The 23456-nt window shown below is 56.8% G+C and overlaps 1 protein-coding gene across 2 annotated transcripts in view; it reads right to left on the bottom strand.

Moving 5' to 3' along the window:
- Positions 1–23456, bottom strand: part of PKD1 (polycystin 1, transient receptor potential channel interacting) — a 36063-nt gene that overhangs the window by 10243 nt on the left and 2364 nt on the right. The window contains exons 2-15 of one of the 2 annotated variants that reach the window (XM_060172605.1): positions 10364–10435; positions 10212–10283; positions 9956–10125; positions 9212–9874; positions 8918–9101; positions 8207–8427; positions 7898–8013; positions 7384–7507; positions 6888–7135; positions 5827–6579; positions 5258–5389; positions 4805–4980; positions 4545–4675; positions 136–3758 (exon numbers count right to left, since the gene is read on the bottom strand). In XM_060172605.1, coding sequence (XP_060028588.1) covers positions 136–3758; positions 4545–4675; positions 4805–4980; positions 5258–5389; positions 5827–6579; positions 6888–7135; positions 7384–7507; positions 7898–8013; positions 8207–8427; positions 8918–9101; positions 9212–9874; positions 9956–10125; positions 10212–10283; positions 10364–10435 — 6685 coding nt within the window. Of the gene's footprint in view, positions 1–135; positions 3759–4544; positions 4676–4804; positions 4981–5253; positions 5390–5826; positions 6580–6887; positions 7136–7383; positions 7508–7897; positions 8014–8206; positions 8428–8917; positions 9102–9211; positions 9875–9955; positions 10126–10211; positions 10284–10363; positions 10436–23456 lie in introns of those variants that run through there. The other variant, XM_060172606.1, reaches the window with a different exon arrangement.

Here is a 23456-nt window from a genome sequence, read left to right as displayed (position 1 = left end):
CGGGGTGCAAACCCCCGGGGTACACTGTGGCCAGAGGCCCCAGGGTCTGCTGAGTGCTAGGGAGCCCAATCCATGAGGTGGGGAGCCAAGGGGTAGGGTGGAGGGGACTAAGCCCGCCACTCCCCCCCAGCTGACCTGTGTTGAGGCCACACAGGCCCAGTGGAAGCTGAGTGGCGTCTGGTCACCATCCTCCAGGTTGGGGTCATAGGACTTGCTGCCGTCCAGTACCAGGTCCTGCGTGTCTGGCCACACCCGGGAGGAGCCACCTTCCACTATGGGGACCAGGCGCTCGGCGGCTACTGTCACGTTGGCCTGGATGCTCTGTGCTAGGGGCGTGTCCCCAAACGACACCACAAACACAAAGCAGTAGTGGCCCACAGGCAGGGCCAGGCGTGGCACCACTAGCTGGGGACGGCTGGTGTCCACTCCGGGCAGGGCCACATGGGCAGAGTGGCGGGCACGCTGACAGCTGGCAGCACGGTACACCTCCCAGCGGTACTCAGTCTGGTAGGTCACACAGTCCCGCAGGTCGACGTGGGCCTGTAGGTAGTTACGCTGGGACCGCCGCATGAGCACCTGTGGGGGCAGCGCCACAGCCACCTCGGGCTCCCTGCAGGCCAGCATGTGCACCGTGACGGCCACCTGGGCCACAAAGAAGCTCACCAGGTTGGAGGCGTTCACCTCCACGTGGTAGTCCCCGGGCTGCAGGTAGGTGTGCTCGGCCCAGGGAAGCTCCGTGTTCTGCATCGGTGCCCCATCCCCAAAGTCCCAGCGGTAGGCCACATGCCAGGGGCTGGGGCTCGTGGATGCCTCGAAGCGGGACGATCGGTTCGTGAAGCAGCGCGTGCTGAGCAGCACCACCAGCTGAATGACGTCCTGCACCTCCACCACCAGCGTGCAGTTCACGCCGCCCAGCTCGTTGAAGGCGCGCACGTGGATCTCCAGCCGCCCTGCGGCCACCGGCGTATAGGTGACGTCTCGGCCCGACAGGATGACAAGCGAGTCCCCCTGCACCTTCTGCAGGGAGAAGTACCAGGCGTAGGCGACCCGGGAACCCCGCTGCACACGAGCCGTGAAGTTCCTCTCGGTGCCTGTGGCGATGCCTGGCTCACAGCAGTTGGGCACCAGCAGCCCAGCCACGGCCTCCAGCACAGAGACACGCACCTGCGCCTGGGCCTGGCTCACATGGTTCTCGGCCTGCACACTCACCAGGTAGTCCCCGACCCGGGGGAAGCTTCGAGTGAAATGGGGCCCTAGCAGCATCTCGGAGCCAGCCCCGTTGACCTGCAGGCGGAAGCTGACGGCAGAGCCTGAGGCCAGCAGCGTCTGGAAGTGGACCAGCTGCCCAGGCTCTGCCACTTTGCTGCTGGCCCACAGAACCAGGCCCAGCACAGGGTCCTCTACCGTGAGGCTGTGGGTGGTGCTTGCCCAGCTGACAGCATTGGAGGCATTGAGCTGGATGGAGAAGGTGCCAGCACTGGGGAAGTCCAGGGCGATGTGCTGGCCGAGTCTGCTGCCCCCGGGCACAGTCCAATACCAGCTCACTCCGGTCCCCGAAGCCAGCTGTCCCCAGAAGGTCACAGTGGAGCCAGTTGCCACAAAACCACAGTCCTGCTCACAGGCCCTGATATGGAGGCCACACACTGGCACATGGACGGCCACTTCCACTGAGGCATTGGTAGAGCCCAGTGGGTTCTCAGCCGTGACTGTGACCCGGTGCAGGCCCGGTGTGGGGAAGGCATAGGTGGTGGCTGGCTCCACAGTCTCCCAGCTCAGCCCTTCCTCCAAGGACCAGGTATAGCAGGCACTGCTACCCGTGGACAGCCGGGCACTCAGGGTGACACTCACATTGACGGCAGCCGGGTTGGGGGAGGTGACCACGGTCAGCCCCCCCAGAGGCTCCACGAAGTCCACAGTGCCACTGGCAGAGGCGCTGCCCAGCATGTTGGTGGCCCGGAGCTGGATGTGGTAGGTGCTAGGCCTGGGCGCCGTGATGAAGAAGGTTTTGCCGCTGCCGGCCAGGACAGGGCCGCCGTCCTGATGGGCACTCCAGCTGTAGGAGATGTTGGTGCCAGCCCGCACCACGGCCTGCAGCTGCAGCGTGTGGTTGGTGGGGAAGCAGCAGCCGCCGCCTGCCACCTGCAGACCCTCGATGTGCTGCAGGACATAGATGAAGATACTGTCCTGGGCGGAGCCCACCTCGTTCTCGGCCGTGACGATGATGTTGAAGGTGCCCACGGAGCGGAAAGTGTAGGAGATGGTGGGCCCCCCGGGGATGGGCGTGCAGCGGTCACACAACACCCAGGAGTAGCGCACAGCACTGCCCGCCTGCAGGGAGGTGCTGAAGCTCACGCTGCCATTAAGCGGCAGCACCGTGCGGCTGGCATTGACGCTCAGCCCCTGCACACACTGCTGGACCGTGACATTGAGCCAGGCCTCAGCGCGGCTCACCTCGTTCCAGACGGTCACCACGACACTGAAGTGGCCGGTGCTGTTGTAGGTGTGGGTGACCTCGGGGCCCTCAATCCGCCCACCGTCTCCCAGCTCCCACAGGTAGCTGGCGGGGTGGCCCCGGCCCGAGGTGGAGAACAGGTAGGGCTGCCGCAACTCCAGCACGTGGGGTCCGTGGGATCCGTTGAACTGGATGCCCCAGAGTTCCACCGGCTCCTGCACCTCCACCAGCGCCGAGTCATTGGCAGCCGAGATGTTGTTGGCTGCAGTGACAGCCACCAGGAAGGAGCCCGAGCCACGGTAGGTAAACGCTGCCTCAGGGCCCCTGATGCGGGCTGTGGCATCCTGGGAGCCGGGGTCCCAGGTGAATCGGTAGGGGAAGGGAGGCCAGGCTCGGGCCACCAACTGAGCCTCGTCCCCGAGCTGCACAAACTGTCTCTCTGGCCAAAGGGTGACATTGCCCACTTCGGGCTCCACACAGACGCTGGTGAAGTAGTGCGCCTTGTTCACCCGGCTGGACAGGACCAGCACCAATGGGAACGTGCCACTGCGTGTGAAGTTGTGGGTCACCAATGGGCTCCCCTCAACACTCACGTTGGCTGAGCCGTCCCCAAAGGTCCAGTCAAAGATGTAATGGGCAGGGTCACCTGTGACGTGGGCCGTGAGCTGGGCCTGGGGCTGTGTGGGGATACAGCCCGCCGGGTCGATGCGCAGCACTTCCAGGACGAAGACCTGCACAAATAGGCTCTGGGCCAGGTGGCCAGCGGGGCTGGACGCCGCCACGGTCACCGTGCAGTTCTGGGCCCGCAGGTACACATGTTGCACTGTGGCCTCGGGGCCTGTGATAACTGTGCCGTCGCCCATGTCAAAAGTCCACGTGACGTTGTCACCTGACTCCAGGGCAGCACTGACCACCACGGGCACACCCTGCTCCACGGTCTGGCTCAGACTTACGCTCAGACCCCGGAGTTCCTCAAGAACATGGACGCTGGTCTCGGCCACCCGGCGGCTCACGGTGTTGTTAACCTCCAGCCGGATGCTGTACCAGCCCCTTGAGGTGTACGTGTGGCTGATTGCTGGTTGCAGCTGCGTCACAGCCAGGGAGCCGTCCCCAAAGTCCCATGTGTACAAGATGTTGCCGGGAGAGGGCAGTGGGGTTGAGGAGAAGATGACAGGCTGGCCAGCCACCAGGACACAGCTGTCCACAATCACCGACACAGTGGGAAGCGTGGCACGCACGCTGACGGTCACCTGCCGCGTCAGGTTCTCAAAGGCGTTGGACACGAGCAGCGTCAGGTTGTACTCACCTGAGGGTCAGGCCTGGAGTGAGGGTGGGGCCGCAGCCTCAGCCATCTCCCCTGCTCAGGGAAGGGAGAACCAAGAAGGCAGAAGAGGGACCCTCTAGGAAGAACCACCCTGAGGGAGATGATGCTGGAAAGACCCAAGAGGGACTGGGGAACACCCAGCCCCAGGTACAGGCAGGTCAATGAGGCTGAAAGATTTTTTTTTTCCTCCAAGGTTATTGCTGGGACTTGGTGCCTGCACTGCGAATCCACTGCTCCTGGAAGCCATTTCCCCCCCACCCTTTTGTTGCCCTTGTTTATTATTGTTGTTGTGGGACAGAGAGAAATGGAGAGAGGAGGGGAAGTGGGGGAAGAGAAAGACACCTGCAGACCTGCTTCACCGCTTGTGAAGCGACCCTCCTGCAGGTGGGGAGCCAGGGGATTGAACCAGGATCCCTACACCGATCCTTATACTTTGCATGTTTAACCAGCTGCGCTACCGCCTGGCCCTCAGATTTTTTTTTTTTTTTAACTTTTTCTGAAGCTCTGGCTTATGGTGGTGCAGTGAATTGAACTTGGGACATTGGAGCCACAAGCATAAGAGTCTCTTTGCATAACCACTGTGCTATCTACCCCCACCCAGGCTGATAGTTTTCTAAGTAAAATGGTTCTGAGGAGGTGACAGTCCATGTCTGGCCAGCAGTCAGGAACCACAGCCCAGTCCACTCCTCCCCCTTCAAGTCCAGATGTCCTCTTAACCCTTTGGGGAGCGGCAGGGATAGGGGGTGGGGCAGCAGGCCCAGCCCTCACCTGGGAAGGCGTAGATGTGTGTGGTGTTATGCTCCACCAGCACCTGGGCCACTTTGGGGTTCGGGACCAGAAACGACTCATAAGGTGGTTTGAACTGGCCAAGCATCTGTTCCCCATCACCAAAGGTCCAGCTAGGGGGCAAGCAGAGCATGAGGACAGAGGGCCAGAAGCCAAGGCGGGGGGGGGGGAGGGTCCCTGCCCCCAGGTCCTCTGCATTCTGTGCCTCAAAGAGGCAGCCAGTGGGTCCAGCCAGCACTCACAGAAAGGCGGCTTCCACGGCTGAGTCCACCAGCACAGAGGCCGCCAGCACCAGCGTGCCATTAGGGGGCAGCACTGTCGGCACGGCTGACACTCGCAGGTCCCGCATGTGCTGCATGCGCTCAACTGTGACATTGTAGTTGACAGTGACATTGCTCACGTGGTTGGAGGCTGTCAGCTGTGCAGAAGGGGCAGTGAGATGCTGTTGAGGCTGTGGGCTACAGAGAGTACCCTGCCCCGCACTCGCCCATGGTCACAGTGGGGTCACCCGCAGCAGAAGGGGCAGAAAGCAGAGGTGAGGACCAACTGCCACCAGCCCACCTACCCACATGCATCTGTACCCATGCACCCTTGCCCACAACCGCTATGCCCCCGACAGCACTCGTGCCTGTACCCCCCTGCCACTCCCCCATTAACTCCCCCCCACCAGCACCCCTGGCCCATGCCTCGCCCACCGAGAGCTTGAACACGGCGGCGCTCTGGTAGATGACGTTGAAAGCTACATTGTGGAAGGTCAAGGACTGCTTGTCGTCAATGGTCCAGCGGAAGACTACACCCGAACCAGCCTCCACCACCGGGCTGTACCTCTGTGGAGTGGGTGCAGCATCACCAGCTGTGGCCTGGGCCCAGACAACCCCCCTCCACCGAGGCAGCCAGCCTGGACACAGGCTTCCTGTGGGGAAGCCTCCCTGACAGATGCCCTCAGGAGGAGGCTGGGGGAAGGAGCTCAGGGATGGTGACCTGTCACCTCCCTGCACAACTCTGCTGTCCGCCCAGAGGCCTGAGCACCAGGGACAAAGGCACTCACTCCATACCCTTGCACACCCTGCCAGGTGAGGGTGCTATGTGAGACACACTCAGAGTCCCCTTGGGAAAATGTCCCCGGGACAACAATGCTGTTTCAAGACAGTATTTCCTCAAGACAACGATTTGGCAGGGAAAGGATGTGGGCTTCAGAGGGGCTACTGGGCACTGGCACGGGAGCCATCTGACAGAAGCTCAGCGGGGGCTGCCACGTACTCACCACCAGGACGCCCTGAAGCACTCGGGCCTCGGGGCTGGGCGTGGCGCGCAGCCCACAGATGGGCTCCTCAGCCCTCAGCCACAGGCTGAGGTCAGCCCGACCACCGCCGTCGTTCTCCACCGCCACGTCCACAGTGTGTTCTCCCTCACTGAGCCCGGGGAGCGCCAGCACTGAGAACAGGGTGCTGTTGGCCTTCAAGTCACAGTTAGGTACCCAAGTGGCCACCGTGGCGGGACACTTGGCCTCAAAAGGGGCACTGACGTTGCCCCCTGGCCAGTGTACTGTGGCGGTGACGTTGGCACCGGAGTCCACCTGCAGCACCAGGGCTGAGCCGTGGGTGGGTATGTACAAGTGCCCATCCTGGGGCACAGGGTAGAGGAGCTGAAGCCCTGCCACTGGGGACACCACTTGGAAGAGACAGGACAGGTTGTGCTGGGACACGCTGCTGCCCACCGTGGCCCGGACCTCATAGCGCCCTGGCTGCCGCAGCCCAGGGTTGCGGCCTAGCAGGGGAGTGAGGCACTCGGTGGCAGTGAGCACTCGTAGGGCGCAGGACGGGCCGGCTGGGGCTGCCTCCAGCTGGGGTGGCAGATGGAGCAGCCAGCCCGAGGCATTGGCGGAGAAGTAGGGGGCTGTGGGGCCAGGGCAGCTGAGTGCCAGGGGGCAGTGCAGGAGGGCGCCAGGGCCCCCATCATGCTGCAAGCTGAAGAGGTCGCCAGGGAGCAGGGGGTCATCCAGGTCATGAAAGGTCGCCTAAGGAAGAGAGTGAAGGGGTTGTCACTCTTCCACAGGGGCCTCAGCACCAGGAACTCATGCAAGTGACAAGGCCACCACCTATGACACAGACACAGGGCACAGCTAATTGGGCTAGCTGGGGTTGCCCCAGAGGAGGCCTAAAGGTGGTCTCCGAGACAGACAAGAAGGAGCAGGGTGGGTCAGGCTCCCCGTGTGCAGAGGTGATCAAGAGCTCTGGCGAGAGTGGGGGGCCCGGCCTAAGACCCTGCGTTGTGTTGGATGGAGACTCCGAGCTGGGGTGCTGAGAGAGGGCAGGTGACACTTACTGAGTACTGGGTAGGGGGCCCCGCAGGTACAGAGAACAGAAACTCCCTCCACAGCAAGTAGGACACCGTTGGAAGCCCCGCTGTGGATGCAGAGCCACGGGTACAGGCCCCAGGGAAGCAGGGCACATCCAGCGGCAGGCAGACATTGGCATTGGGGCACCAGCAGCCCTCTGGCATGCACACTGGGGTTGGCTCAGTCCTGTTATCCTGGGAAGCGCTCATGTTGTCACTGCTATTTTCTCGGGCCCCTGCAGGCAGAAGGAGTGTTAGGGACCTTGATTCACTTTGGCCACCCCATCACAGCACCTACCAGACAGTTCCCCACCCCCTGCTCTCCTGACACCAGGCCAGCTGATGACCTGGACAGGTCCCAACCTAGGCAGACCACACACCATATGTCCCTGGGAGTCAGACAGGCCAAAGTTGGACCAGGGACCAGTGGATAATAGCAGTGGCTTCCTGAGACACTCCCCATCCTGTGCGGGGTGCAGCCCACCTGCTCCCGTGGGCCGGTACACTTGTAGGCGCAGCTGGACGGGGCGGGCAAGCTCCTGAGTGCTGAATTCTGCTGCGGTGAGGAAGGCTTCATGGTTCAGGACCAGGCCCGGGAACACCAGCACCTGGGGGGCAGGGGCACTCAGCTCCACAGACCTTGACCCATGGCCCAGGTCCCCCCAAGAGCAAACCCCTTTCAAACCTGAAGGGAACCCACACACCCATTCATGCCACGCTGTCACTTGAGAGGGAAAACCAGGTAGAACAAAGCATCCCAGCATGAGAGCAGAGAGGGGCACACAGCAGGCAGGGCTTCGCCAGGAAGGAAGGTGCAGGCTGTGAGGGAGGAGGGCCCACAAGCTCCAAAGGGGACGGCGCAGTGGTGCCAGGGGTCCTGGGTGATGGGAAGGGGGCTTTTCTCTCTCCACTCCAACCACCTCCTCTGGGCACTCTGGATGCTGATGAGGCCAGGAGACCGCAGAGGTGCATGAGGCAGGGTTTCGAGGCCAGCCTACCTCCACAGGCTCCTGAGGCGTTGAGAGGGTCTCCTGCTGGACCAGGGGGCTCAGGGGCCCCTGCAGGTCCCCACTGGGTACTCCCATGAGGAAGTTCTCTGCATCCTGCACAGGGCCTGGAGTGGCAAGTACGCCATAAGGTCCCCAGACCGGGCACCAAGCCCCCCCAGCTCCCTCAGCCTGTGTCTCGGGCCAGCCCGCTAGGCAGGGTACCAGATGCACTGCTGAGGAGCGAGGGGGTTGCCCTGGCTCAGTACAGGAGGAGCTCTGGCAACCTGGAGCCCCCATATTTGGTGGCAGGAGACGCACCTCCAGGCCGCAGCTCACAGACGTAGCTGTGCGGTGTGGAGCACAGGTCGGTGTTACACTGGCCGGCGGGCCCAAGTCGCACGCAGCGCTTGGCAGTGGCGGGGTGTGGCTCCCCAGGGAGCCAGTTCTGGCAGCTCTCGAGGCTGAAGGCCTCGCTTCTTGGTGCCGGGCCTGCCTCTGCTCCGTCCACAGCTGAGAAGCCGATCCACACGTCCAGGCTCCTGCAGACCACATGGGGAGGAGGAGTGCTAGGAGGCTCCCCAAGATGGTGCCTCCCACATCCTTCTGGAGCAGGCCTGCAGCTAGCTCTAACCAGGGGAGAAAGAGTCTGCATAGGCAGGACAGACAGATTCATAGACGGCGGGACAGCCACAGGCAGGAGTTAGCTGTGGAGGGGAGTAAAGCCAACACTGCCTGCTAACTGTGAGTCCCTCATCACTGAAAGCCTCTGTCTGTCTCAGGCACTGAGTATAGACAGGGTGCTGCCACAGTTCAACTTGCCTTTCTGGGCGCTGGGGGGTGCGGCCCAGCTTCTCGCCCTCCCAGTCTCAGCAGATGCCCAGAGCCTCCCCAGAAGAGCCTAGCTAGAAACAATCATCCAGGTGGATGGGTCCTGCCTATGGGGAATGAGGGCTCCTGCTCAACCCCCCAACACTCCTGGTTTCCCAGGTCGACCCAGCACCCAGCCTCCCAAGCGGTGGGGACAGGCACCTGGTGACCTGAGAGATGAGGAAGCGCTGGACAGCGGTGCTGTCCACCATGGCCAGGGCAGCCCCTGACCAGGTGCCACAGTGCTCCTGCGCCTGCAGCCAGGCTGCCTTCTCTGCCACCAGGCGGTAGCAGTGCCCGTTTCCAGGGAAGATCTGGGTGTCCGAGGGACAGAGCGGGTGCACCACTGGTGGGTAGCAACAGAGGGGTGAGGGCGTCACCGGGTGCCTACCAGCTCTAGCCCACCCACTGCGGCCCCAGGTAGGCTGAGGGGTCATGGCGGGGGTGGGGTACCACCTTGTCCTGGGTCCAGTGCCACGATGCTGTAGGTGGCCTTGAGGCCTGAGCCTCCTCGGTTGCGGATGCCCAGCTCCAGGGGTGTGTCACTGTGCACGGAGGGCGGACAGTGGAGCTCCAGGGTGGCAGGCGCAGCCTCCACCTGCACGTCCACCCCCAGCTGGGCAGAGCCAGCCCCAAGAGCCAGCACAGCTGTCACGTGATAGTGCCCGGGAAGCACATAGCGGTGAGAGGTGGCCGGGCCCGCGACGCCCACCTCTGGGGAGCCGTCCCCGAAGTCCCAGCGGGTGGCATTGACAGGCAGCAGGGCGCTCACGTGAAAGGCTGCTGGCTGGCCAGAGGCCAGGGGTCCTGGGGGCCCCACCAGGGTGGCCCCAGGGGAGGTGGGGAAGGTATGTCGGAGGAGGGTGGGACCCCCACAAGCAGGGGTGAGGAGTGGGGGAGTGGAGCAGAAGGCCAGGCAGGCCTCAGAGGCATTAGGTGGCTGGACAGGCCCGCACAGGCAGAGACCCTGGTCCGAGCAGGCAGCCAGGCCCCGGCCGGCAGCGAAGCAGACAGCGCCACAGGCCTCGGGCGCCAGGGGCTCCTCCCAGGCAGCCAAGAAGACCATCGGCACCAGCGCGCCTGAGCCACCATCTGGGAGGCAGGCGACGTACTCTTCACCTGGGGGGCAGAGACCGGTTCACTCACGCTCCTCCACCTGCCTGCACGGCCTCCCACGCACCCCAGGGGCGCCACACTCACCACAGCCTCTAGCCACCAAGGGGCCTCCAAGAAGAGGCTGACCGGCCAGGGGGCCGGGGCCTGCACACGTGGCAGCTTCCGGCCGCACCACGTGGACACGCTGCTCCTCCAGCCAGCGGGGCAGCCAGGCCAGGCGGCAGTCACACACCAGAGGGTTCCCACCCAGGTTTCTGCGGGACAGGCAGGTGACAGGCTAGGGAGCATGTCTGGATGTCAGGTGAGGCAGCAGGGACCCTCCCCCAACACCACAACTTACATTTCACTCAAGTTAAACAAATGAGCAAATATTCCTTCTTCTAATGTGGAAATCTTGTTGTTGCTTATGTCCCTGGAAGACAGGCGGAGTGGGCGGAGTCACACAGGCCAGAGCTGGGCAGCTGCCACCTGCCCACCCTGGGGGACACTCACAGCTCTGTCAGCGCCGAGAGGGGCTCGAGGTCCCTGAGGTCCAGTGCCCGCAGCAGGTTGTGGGAGATGTCTCTATGGGGATGAAGATGTCTCAGATGAGCACCAGCGCAAAGCCGACTGACCCCTCCCCACTCCCAAACGGCAGCTACTCCCAGGGCCAGGAGGGACCAGGAGAATTGGCATCAGGAGAAACTGAGGTAGGAACTGGGGTCACTCAGCACTCCTGTCCCCTCCAGGAACTAAGGCTGAGCTCCATCTCCAGTGGCACAGCGGGGCCAGGCGGTGACGCATCTAGTTGAGCACATGTGTTACCATGCGCAAGGACCCACGTTCAAGCCCTCCCACTCCCCACCTGCAGGGGAGGAAGCTTCCTGAGCAGTGAAATAGAGCTACAGGTGTCTTTTGCTCTCTCCCTTTCTATCTTCCCCTTCCCCCTTGATTTCTGTCACTATCCAACATAGCAGTAATTTTTTTTTAAGTCACATTGAAAAAAGATCTCCCATAGGGGCCGGGTGGTGGCACCCCTGGTTAAGCACATATGTTACAGTGTCCAAGGACCCAGGTTTGAGCCCCCAGTCCTCACCTGCAGGGGGAAAGCTTTGTGAGTGGTGAAGCAGTGTTGCAGTCTCTCTCTTTCTCTCCCCCTCCCGGCCACCCCCTCCCCTCTTGAGTTCTGACTTTCTCTATCCAGTGAATAAATAAAGATAATAATAAAATTAAAAAGAAAAAAGATCTCCTACATAAATACAACTTCCAAGCAAAAAGCCACAACCATCTAGATGGTGGTCACAGACCGCTACTCCCCACCACACACACACAGCTGACAGAGAAGGCTTCTGCCTCGGCCTTGTCCACAGCAGGAGGCAACGCCATGGCACTGGGAACGTCCTGCGAGTCACAACCCTCAGGCTGGCTGGGCACCGGGTGCTGTCACCTCCCACCAGCTCCATGCTTCACCCATCCACCCACCTTCCCTGCCGCCTAGAAGCTGGGACCTGTGACCTGCTCACCCAGCTTTTGGGCCAGGGGTCCCAGGACCACCCTCCCTGGTGGCCACTTCTATCCCCAGAGCTGATGCACTCCACCTCCCACTCACAGAGTCCACACACACCAGCATGCACCCTCCCGGGTCCTCAAATGTTATGTCAAGGCTGAGCCTAGCGCCTCCACAAGCCTCACATACCGGGCAGTGATACAAGGTCAGTGTCTCAACCCCAAGCCCCTGTGTAAGATGCCATGGCCCCCATTCCATCTAGAACGGGCTGTTACCTCCAGCTCGCCCTGCCCTGCTGCCAGCCCACAGGGCCCAGGTGCCCTCTGGAATCAGCACCGTAGAGACATGAAGGTGCAGCCTGCACAGCCCCTAAGACAACAGCGATGATGGTGACACTCCCACCGACAGACTCAGGACAGTCACGTCCACTCACACAGGGCTCAGGCCAGGCCCCCAAACCAGGCCACCACCACACACATGACAGAAGGGTCATGCCATCTCCCAGCAGAGGGAGTGGAGGGGGGAGGCAGCCAGGCCCTGCCCCTGGTATTACAGGGCGCCCTGTAATGGGTGCAGCTCTGCATGGGACCAACGGGGGTTCCCAGGGGCCTCTGTTGTGGCCAAGAGGAAACAGCCAGGGTAATCCACAGGGAGGCTCTCCTAGCCTGGGCCTCAAGCACATGTGACCATGGCCACACTTGTAGGGCAGGACCAACAGGGCAGGTCTGAGGCTGTGGGGACACCGCCTGGCCCAGGGTCTGTGGGGTGTCTGCACAGGGCACCTCAGTCCCTGGGTGCAGCTGCTGCCTCAACACTGCTACCTGCTCACCAGAGCCTCCTGAGTCACGGAGTGCCACAGAACATGCTCAGTGTGGGCAAAGCAGTGTTGACATGGGGTAACAGTGTTCACTGCGCAGAGCAGGGGGCTTCTGGGGAAACACTAGTACAGTCTCCGGGGAGGATTCTGGGTGTCTGGTGGGCACAAGAAAGGGACCGGACTTTAGAGGCGTCGTAGGCAGAGGCCCAGAAGGCGCTCCGCCTGTCTCCATCTGCTTCTGCCATCACTACTCTGGGGGCGCGCCAAAGCAGCCGGGGGCCAGGTCCTCCCCCCACAGCTACTCAGGCTTCCTCTGCACACCCCCCGCCCCGTGACATCATCTCAGTCTGACGCCCCACCCCCACACAGTTCCAGTCCTGCTCCAGGGGGCCCGGCTAGAAGGTCCTGGGCCAATGGGGCCCTATAAGGCCAACAGGACAACTGTGGGGAGGTGATGGCCTGGGGCAGACCCCCAGGACATGGGGACACCAGTATCACCTAGGAACCAGCACTGCCCCAGGGCCCTCTGCCAGTAGCACTGCTTGGCAGCCAGGGTCTGGAGAGAGGCTCAAGCCTGCCCCTGCCCTCCTGCTGCTCCAAGACAGGCTAGCTGGGGGTGAGGACCCCCATGCTGCCCTCAGGCCTTCCTGCAACACCCCAGGAGGCACTGGAGCCTAGTCTGTCTCCCCCAGCAGGGTGGTCCCAACTCCCTCTGCCTTCTAGAGACGATATCTCATGGGGGGAGGGGAGAGACACACACATCCTACCTGTCTGGTTCCCATCTCTCTTGCTCCAGACTCCTGAGGGGGTCCCCACTTCCACAACCAAGCTGAAAGCACCTAGCAAAGTGGTGAGGACCCCACCATGGAAAATGGCCCCCCTGCCTCTCCCACTAGCTCAGCCCAAATGGTGGTTCACAGCATAACTTTCGGGGGATCTGGAGGGTAGAGACAGGGAGAGGGTCCCCACACCAACAGCTCTGAAAGTGCCCACCGAACCAAGGTGTCCCTTCCTGGAGGTGAGGAAGTTAGAGGCCACAGACAAGTTGGGGGCCCTGCTTTCTGCCCCCCGAAGCTTCAGTTTCCTCCTATGCCGACAAGGGGAGGGACCCTGGTTCTGATGCTGGGTGGGGTCTCAGGCCTACTGGGGCCCCCAAGGAAACATCTGCACATTCCAGACGTGTGTGGTCAGCGCAGGGGTGAGTGCCAGGCCCCAGCCCAGCACCCCCACCCGGTGCTGGCCGCCTTGCTGGAAACAGGGCTTGGGGGGCTAGGATCCAAGGGGCTGTCTGCAGAGGTTATGTAACTAAGCCTCCAACCAGCAGAGGCCTCCTCCCTCTGGCAGGACAGGCCGGCGTCGGGAAGGCACCCCTGCTCCCTACCCAGGCAGGGGCTACAGTTCCCTGCTCCTTTCTTCACCACCCCAAAGCCCCCCTAGCTTCCCCTTAACCCAGCAAACAGCCCTCCTGAGGATCCCCCCAGAAGCCAGGTCCCACAGTGGGGAGAAAGGCCAGGACTGGCTACTGCCCCTGAGGTCCATGCGGTGTCACCCGCAGGGCCCTCTCGCCTTACAGCCACATGGGGAAGGGGACTGCGGGTGGAGGACAGCCAGCCAAGAGCCCCGCGCCTAGCCTGCTGGAATAACCACATTCTGTTTTCATTCCTTTCTATTTCTGGCAAGCAAGCGAGTGAGCTAGCTCCCAGGGCCGGAAGTGATGATGTTTAAATGAACAAATTCAAGTTTGGGAGAGAGCTGATATAAAGAAAAACACGCTTGAGGGCCGGCTGGGGAGGGGCTGGAGCTCCACATCAAGGTCCTGTATCAGCAAGATGCAGGGGTCTCGGCCTCTCTGTAGAAGGTGGCCACATGGCAGCCCCACGTCACAGACCCTCTCTCCGGGCAATCAATCACCCAGAAAAGACAGTGTCTGCAGGATACCACCCTGCCAGGACCCCGGCCCTGCAGACTGTGACAGGAGAGAGTCATGGGGAGGGAATGAGAGGTCATGTCCTAAGAAGGTCCTTCAAGATCGGACCCAGAGTGCTTCTGGGCACTGCAAGGTGGTCCTAGGTGCCGACCACCTTTCTCCTATACAGGTGGGCACCTGGGGGCTTGGAGAGCCTGTCCTGCTCTTCCTGCTGCTGCCTCTTCAGATTCTGGTAAAGGAGAAAAGCAGCAGGACTGTCACTTTCCTCTCTAGGGACGAGGCACATGAACTAGCAGGAGCAGGCAGCCAGAACCCTCTAACCTGATGGTGGCCCCTGGCACAAAACAGTCCACTGCCAGGCTTGTGGAACTGTAAGTGCCCCCCCCACACACCGGCTGTGAAGTCCCTAATGGCTGACTCTGCCTCAGCATGGGGCTCCCACCACACCCCCCACCCCAGGCAGGAAAGCCAGCAGGGCCCATTTTACTCAGGAGCCAGCCTTTTGAGGTGCCCCCCAGGATCCACAGTGAGCTGTTAAAGGCTGGCACACCTTAAAGGCTGCTAAGTCTACAGACATCTGGGGAAACAACCCTGCCCATCATGGGCCCCCTAAAGGCAGCCTACTCCTCGTTACTGGCAGCTGGGCACCTCTGGGCCCCCTGGCAGAACTGGGTGCCAAGGCATGAAGAACGAAGTGTTCCGGGAATGAGGACATGAGCTGCATTTTCCAGCTGCGTCTCATTCTGCAGTGAGACTGCAGGCACCCGGCCGACTCGGCCCACCCCACAGACACAGCCTGCACCCCGGCCAGCACCGAGCTCCAAGGCCCAGCCCCACGTGCCTGGCCAGTCAGCCACCACCCCAGACGGCAGCAGCAGAAGCGGATGTTTTCATTCTCCGTGCTAAGCAGGCCGTTTCCCCCACTGCCGCCACCGCTGGCCCCAGGAAGGAAAATGTGCATCTGCACCACAGCAAAGCCCAGACAGGATCCCCCTCTGATCTGGGGCCCCAATGAACTAGGGGGGCAGGGGGATTGGGACACATATGGCAGCGGTGCCCTGCCAGCTATCACAAGACGCAGCCAGCACCACATCAGAGAAGGGACAGCAAAGCCACAAGGAGACGCCCTGGTCTGGGCCTCAGGGGGGAGAACCAAAGGATGAGCTTGCCAGGAACCCGCTGCCCTGCACCAAAAGTGCCAGGCGATTGTTGCAGGCCAGCGACAGCGGATGCCAGCTGGGGCAACGACCAGGGAGCTCGAATGCTGGGCCTTAGATAGGCCATCTTATGGTGCAACAAGCCTCCACTCCGGCTGGATCCCCAGGGCCACAGTGGAAGGCTAGCGTCTAGAAGCTGCCGCCTTCCCCGGCCTGACCCCACATGCCTACCACATGGGGCACCTGGGGCGGCAGTGCACAGGATGTACATGCCCAAGGTCCCAGGGTCAGTCCCTGGTACCAGGTATGCCCGAGCTGAGTCTGGCTCTGAAGTCTCATTAAAATAAGCAAGCAAAGGGGCCAGGCGGGGGTACACCTGGTTAAGTGCACACATTACAGTGTGCAAGGACCCGGGTTCAAGCCCCTGGTCACCCTCTGCAGGGGGAAAAGCTTCACAAGTGGTGAAGCAGGGCTGCAGGTAACTCTGTCTCTCTCCCTGTCGCCTCCTCTCAATTTCTGTCTCTATCCATAATAAATAAATAAAGATTTTTTTAAAAATCAGCAAGCGAATAGTTCACATGGCATTCAGGCACATCCACGTTTTGAGATTTAGTCATTAAAAGGAGAGGAGGAGAACTAGTGTGCATGCAATGCCAGGAATCAAACCTAGGGCCTCATGTTCTAGTCCTATGCTCTAACCACTGCGCCACCTCCCAGGTCACCACGTTCACTTTTTTTAAACCAGAACACTGCTCAGCTCTGGCTTACAGTGGTATGGGGGACTGAACCTGGGACTTCAGAGCCTCAGGCTTAAGAGTCTGTTTGCATAACCATTATGCTCTTTACCCACAACCTCCACATTCACGTTTTTTTATCAGGTCTTTGTGTTTGTGGTTTGAAACATCCAGGAAAAAAACAGTGAAGTCATGGGTGGAACAGCCTGTGGCACCTTTTGTGTTCACCTTGTTCTTGCGACCTAAACAGGGCTGGGGTAGCCGAGGGAGGGGCCGAGAGCAGCAGATGAGAAGGTGCGAGGAGTACAGAGGCCAGGCAGCTGAGCAAGCCAGGGGGCCAAGCCCAGAGTCACCTCCACTCATGTCCCCAGGTCCCTGTACACCAAGAAACTTTCCACAGCTACCAGCCATGGGACCTAAGTCACAAAGGCAACATCTCCAAGTCTCAGCTCTTGCATGGAAAAAATGGTCGAAGAGGGGACTGACACCCATAGAAATGGAAGGAAAGGTTCAGTATGCAGCCAGCATGTGGTATCCATGGAGGGGGGAAACGGGGAGCTGTAGGGGGTGCACCCAAAAGTACTATTCTTTGGGTTTGCTTTCTTTTTTATTTATTTATTTTTATTTTTTGGGGGGGGTTTGCTTTCTGATTCAGATGTAATTCACTCGTGATAAAGTTGAGTCTTCTGAAGCATGCAATCCGTGCTTCTGGAATGCTCTTAGCTTTACCTGACCACCACTCACTCACTCTAGAACATTTTCTTTTTTCTTTTTTTTAATTTTTTTGTTTGTCTCCAGGGTTATCGCTGGGGCTCAGCGCCTGCACCACTCCTCAAATCTATATTTTCCCCTTTTGTTGCCCTTGTTGTTTATCGTTGTCGTTGTTATTATTTTGTTACTGCTGTCATTGTTGTTGGATAGAACAGAGAGAAATGGAGAGAGAAGGGGAGAGAGGGGGAGAGAAAGATAAGACACCTGCAGACCTGCTTCACCACTTGTGAAGCGACCCCTGTGCAGGTGGGGAGCCGGGGGCTCAAACCGGGATCCTTACACTGGTCCTTGCGCTTCTCGCCACGTGCACTTAACCTGCTGCGCCACCACCTGGTCCCCTCTAGAACATTTTCAAGGGTAGAGAGATAGCATAATGGTTATCCGAAAAAAAGAAGCACTTTCATACCTGAGACTCTGAGGTCCCAGGTTCAATCCCTAGCACCACATAAGCCAGTGCTCTGGTAAAAACAAAACAAAACAAAAAACAATCTATCACCCCAAACAGAAACCTCACACTCCATGGTCCAAAGCCCAACTCGCACCCCCTCCTCATGTGTTAAACCTAGTTGCCACACCCCCAGAAGAGGGAAAGATTCGTCCACAAGGCCCCTGAATTGGCAGCAACATAAGAACTAGGCATGGGTGGGGAGACAGCATAATGGTGATGCAAAAAAGACTTTCCTGCCTGAGGATCCAAGGTCCCAGGGTCAGTTACTTGTACCACACCATCGGCCAGAGCTGAGCAGTGCATGGCCTCTGGTCTCTCTCTGTAGTACATGTCCTTCCCCCTCCCCCCTTTCCCCAAATTAAAAAGAACAAACAACTAGAGGAGGGTCAGTCACGTGGCTATTAGCAAGTGTGCACCTGGATGGCGGAGGAGTCTATAGGAAGAGGAGGGTGCTGGTTTCCATTACAATCTGGACTTGAATACATGCTGAGGGACACCTGCTTCATGGCTCGTGAAGCAGACCCCCTGCAGGTGGCAAGCAGAGGCTTGAACCCAGGCCCTTGCTCTTGGCAATATATGTCCTTAACCTGGTACACCACCACCCAGCCCCTCAACTGGTCTTTTTTCTGTGTGGCTTATTGCATTGGGGCTCAGTGCCTACAGGGATTGACCAGTCTTACCATCCATTTTTCCCTTTTTTCTTTCAATAGAGGGTCAGGGTGAGAGACAGAAAGAGAGGCAGGGGGACTGGGAAGACAGTATAATCGTCATGCAAAAGGACTCTCATACCTGAGGCTCTGAAGCCCCAGGTTCAGTGCCCAGTGCCCTAGTAAAAAAAAAAAGGGGGGGGGGTGCAAGGCTCAGTGGCTTAAGCACACATGGTGCAAAGCACAAGGACCTGCATAAGGATCCAGGTTTGAGCCCACAGCTCCCCACTTGCAGGGGAGTCCCTTCACAGGCGGTGAAGCTGGTCTGCAGGTGTCTATCTTTTTTCTCCCCATCTCTGTCTTCCCCTCCTCTCTCTATCTCTCTCTGTCCTATCCAACAACAACAGTAACAATAAGGGCAACAAAAATGGGAAAAATAGCCTCCAGGAGCAGTGGATTCCTAGTACAGGCATCGAGCCCCAGCAATAACCTTGGAGACAAAAAAAAAAAAAAAGGAAGGAAGGAAGGAAGGAAGGAAGGAAGGAAAGGAGAGAAGAGGAAAGGAGAGGAAAGGAAAGGAGAGAGGAAGAGACATATAAAGAGAAGATAAGACAGCTGCAGCCCTGCTCTACCACTCAGGAAGCCTCTCCCCTACAGGAAGGGACCAGGGGCTCGAACCTGAGTCTTTGGCAATGTAGCACTCTACAGCTGGGCCACCAACTGGCCCAGGTCTCTGAATATTTGGAGAAACATCGGTTCAGAGTCTTGCCTCTTAACTCCCCCCAACCCTTTTTTTTCTTTTAATCCAGTCACTTTGCCTTTTAGTTCTGAGTCACAGGGTTCTTTCTGTGTTGTGGCTTCAAGTCTTTTTAGAGATGTGTGCCCACCCTTTGCCCACAACTGTCCTCAGGACTCCCAGGTGTCCTGAGGGCCACTGCTGGCACTCTGGTGTTGGCTGGTCCCTTCCGAGTCCTGGCTTCCCTATCCCACAGGGCCGCGCACAGAATCAGCGTGCCTTCATGATCTCAATTCCCAGCGCTGCCATCTATCTCATGCAGCTCAGGAAGTGTTCAGGTGAGACTAGCAGGCTGAGCAGACACGAGGACTCCACAGCTCCCCAATCTCTGCAACAGCAGCCAGTGTTCTAGACTTTCTGTCACCTAGGGCTTCATGGGGACACCCCCTCTGCTCACCCCCCAGCCTTCTAGGAAAGTAGTCCACATCACACACATCAGGCCCCCAGTGCCCACCCACCAGGGCTCCCATGCTCTATTATTTTAGGGACACTGGGGCGATCCAAAGGCTCCACTCTGTTCTTTTTGCCACAGGGTAAGGCCAGGAGCCTACACCATGAAGCCGCTGCTCCCAGTGGCTTCACCACACACACACCTTTTTTTTTTCAGTTACAGAAATTGAGAAGGTGGTGCTACAGCTCCTTTTTAAAAAAATTTTTGTTTTACTTATTTTTATTTCTTTATTGGGGGATTGATGTTTTACTGTTTTATTTATTATCCGATAGAGACAGATATTGAGAGAGGAGGGGGAGATAAAGAGGGAGTGAAACAGAGAGACACTTGCAGCCCTGCTTCACCACTCGTGAAGCTTTCCCCCTGCAGATGGGGACCATGGCCTTGAATCTGGGTCCTTGTGCACTACACTGTGAGTGCTTAATCAAGTGCACCACCGCCTGGCCCTCTACAGGTGTCTTCTTCATGGAGCTTCCCCGCTGCAGGTAGGGATGGGGCTTGAAAGCGGGTCCTTACACAGAATATGCGAGCTCCAGCAGGCACACCACCGCTTAGACCCAGGCTCCATCCAGTCTTTCAAGTCAGCACACAAGAACCTATGGAGTCCAGCCGCTGACTTGAAACGTTCCGAGACAGCACCGCTCCCCACATCTGGCCAACATCAGCAGCACCTTCCCAGACGGCAGCCTCCCAAAGCAAGCACTCCTCAAATGGAAGGGCAGCACACACCTAGGGCAGCACTGTCACACCTAGAACTTGCTACAGTGCCCGATTCTCTGCTGTCCTGCTCAACACAGTAGCCACTGCCACAGGTGGCCGGCATGACCCACCACACAGCACTCCACAGGAGGCACAGCTGAGGTGGGGGGGGATGGCACATGGAGGTCGCAGAGGCAATACGATGCAGGTGCCCATGGAGCAGTTTCTTCAACCTGCCAAGCGCACCAGGAACAGCGAGGGAGTAGGGGCCCTCCCCTGTGGACGGCGGCTACCCAGCTGGCTCCTGCTGCCCTCCTCAACCTGGCCTGGACCCTAAAGCAAACTAATGGGCTGGGGAGCCAGAGCAGCTCTAGTTCATGGGGCAGACTCTTGGGCCCAAGGCCCAGAGGTCCCTGGCTCAACCCTGGGTTGAACTGCCATATCCCAGAGCTGAGCTCACTCTCTCACATTCAAAATAAAAATGAAGGGGCCAGGTGGTAGTGCAGCAGGTTAAGTGCACATAATATAAAGCAAAAGGACCCACGCAAGGATCCCGGTTCGAGCCTCCGGCTTACACCTTCGGGGTGGGGGTGGGGTCACTTCACAAACGGTGAAGCAGGTCTGCAGATGTCTATCTTTCTCTCCCCGTCTTTCCCTCCTCTCTCCATTTCTCTTTGTCCTATCCAATGACGACATCAATAACAATAACTACAACAGTAAAACAAGGGCAACAAAAGGGAATAAATAGATAAATAAATATACATATATATTTTTTAAAGTAAGAAAAAAGTTAAGTAGGGGAGTCAGGTGGTAGCACAGTGGGTTAAGAACACGTGGCTCGAAGCGCAAGGATCTGCATAAGGATCCCAGTTCGAGCCCCCGGCTCCCCACCTGCAGGGAAGTCACTTCACAGGCAGTGAAGCAGGTCTGCAGGTATCTTTCTCTCCCCGTCTTCCCCTCCTCTCTCCATTTCTCTCTGTCCTATCCAACAACAACGACATCAATAATAACTGCAACAATAAAAAACAACAAGGACAATAAAAGGGAATAAATAAATTTAAAAAAAAAACACAAAACTTTAGTGGTCTGGGAGATGGTACAGTGGTAAAGCTTTGGACTCTCAAGCATGACGTCCCGAGTTCGATCCCCGGCAAAACATGTGCCAGAGTAATATCTGGTCCTTTCTCCACCTATCTTTATCATAAATAAATAAAATATTTAAATAAAGAAATAAACAAAATTTTTAAAAAAATAGTTCAACTGCTTGAACCTGAAATGGAATTGGAGTATTACACCAAAGTAAAAGACTCTGGGGTGGGTGGGTGGGTGGGGAGAATACAGGTCCATGAAAAATGATGAATGAAATAGTGGGGGTTGTATTGTTAAATGGGAATCTGGGGAATGTTATGCATGTAAAAAAAAAAAAAAAAGAAGTAGAAACGCAAAGCAGAAATTGACTGAGTTTGGAGTATGGCACCAAAGTAAGAAAGCAGAAGTACACTAGAGTTTGCAGTGAGTACCTCCCTAATACTTCCTCTCCACTTTTCCAAGCTTTGGGTCCATGATTGCTCAACAATTTGTTTGGCTTTGTATGTTAACTCTCTTTTCAGTCACCAGGTTCCAGGTGTCATCAGGATGCCGGCCAGACTTCCCTGGATTGAAGACCCCACCAATGTGTCCTGGAGCTCAGCTTCCCCGGAGACCAACCCTACTAGGGAAAGAGAGAGGCAGACTGGGAGTATGGACCGACCAGTCAACACCCACGTTCAGCGGGGAAGCAATTACAGAAGCCAGACCTTCTACCTTCTGCAACCCACAATGACCCTGGGTCCATGCTCCCAGAGGGATAGAGAATGGGAAAACTATCGGGGGAGGGGGTGGGATATGGAGATTGGGCGGTGGGAATTGTGTGGGGTTGTACCCCTCCTACCCTATGGTTTTGTTAATTAATCCTTTCTTAAATAAAAAAGAAAAAAAATAAATAAAAATAAAAAAATAAAAGCATCAAAAAAAAAAAAGACAACAGTGAGATACCACTTCAAAAAAAAAAAAATTATGTCATTTTCTTTCTACTTCATAATCTTTTCTACATCTTTCTGTTTCTTTTTCACACCCTTATTATCATATATAATACCTTGAGTTTCTTTAATTCAGTTTATTTCCACAATTAGTCAGTCTTTATTTTATACTCTTTTACAGAGTTCTACCAGTGCCACTTCTTATTTACCTCTCCCTTTTAACTATCAACCACTTCCAATATTCCTTAAACACGCATACTTTTATTTACCATGTTTCTTATTTTATGAGTTAAAATTAATTTTTAACATTGTGTATTACCAAACACAACCATCCAAAAATATTTGTGTATGCCTATGTTCATAGCAGCACAATTTGTAATAGCCAAAACCTGGAAGCAACCCAGGTGTCCAACAACAGATGAGAGGCTGAGTAAGTTGTGGTATATATATACTACTTAGCTATTAAAAATGATGAATTCACTTTCTTCACCACATCTTAGATGGAGCTTGAATGAATCATGTTAAGTGAGATCAGCAAGAAAGAGAAGGAAGAATATGGAATGTTCTCACTCAGACAGAAGTTGAAAAATAAGAACTGAAGGAAAAACACAAAGCAGAACTTGGACTAGATTGGTGTATTGCACCAAAGTAAGACTCTGGGGTGAGGAGAGAGTTCATGACCTGTAAGTCAGAGGAGGACCTAGAGGGTGTTGAATTGTTACGTGGAAAACTGAGAAACGTTACACATGTACAAACTACTGTATTTTATTTTACTGTTAACTGTAAGCCATTAATTCTCCATTAAAGAATTTTTTTGAAAAAAAAAAAATAGTTCAACTGGAAGACTATTAAACTTGCATGTCCAAGGCCCCAAGTCTGATCCCAGCACTGCATATCCCAGATAGGGGCTCTGGCTGGTGTCAGTCTCATGAAAGAAAAAAAAAAATTTTAAAGATAATAGTGGCAGCGGTGGAGGAGGTAAGGGCAAAGAACTTTAGTTCGGGGATTGGTGTGGGACCACACCCTATTATCTTGCAAGCTTGTAAAGCACTACCAAATCACTTATAAAAAAGTAGGGAGTACGTGGTCTGGGAGGTGGCACAGTGGATAAAGCAATGGACTCTCAAGCATGAGGTTCTGAGTTCAATTCCCGGCAGCACACGTACCAGAGTGATGTCTGGTTCTTTCTCTCTTTCCTCCTATCTTTCTCATGAATAAATAAATAAAATCTTTAAAAAAAAAAAAAAAAAGGTAGGGAGTAAAAAAATAATTTAAAAAAAAACTAGGGAGTCAGGTGGTAGCGCAGTGGGTTAAGCGCACATGGCTCAAAGCGCCAAGGACCAGGGAGTAAGAGATCCTGGTTTGAGCCCCCGGCTCCCCACCTGCAGGAGAGTTGCTTCATCCTATCTAACAACGACGACATCAACAACAACAACAATAAAATAACTACAACAACAATAAGGGCAACAAAAGGGAAAATAAATATTTTTAAAAATTTTTTTAAATATTTTTCATTTATTATTTATTCCCTTTCGTTGCCCTCGTTGTTTTATTGTTGTAGTTATGATTGATGTCGTTGTTGTTGGATAGGACAGAGAGAAATGGAGAGAGGAGGGGAAGACAAAGAGGAGGAG

Source organism: Erinaceus europaeus, chromosome 15 (assembly GCF_950295315.1).
Source record: "Erinaceus europaeus chromosome 15, mEriEur2.1, whole genome shotgun sequence".
Taxonomy (NCBI): Eukaryota; Metazoa; Chordata; class Mammalia; order Eulipotyphla; family Erinaceidae; genus Erinaceus; species Erinaceus europaeus.
The sequence above is the reverse complement of the archived record's forward strand: the minus strand, read 5'-3'. Positions and strand labels throughout refer to the sequence as shown.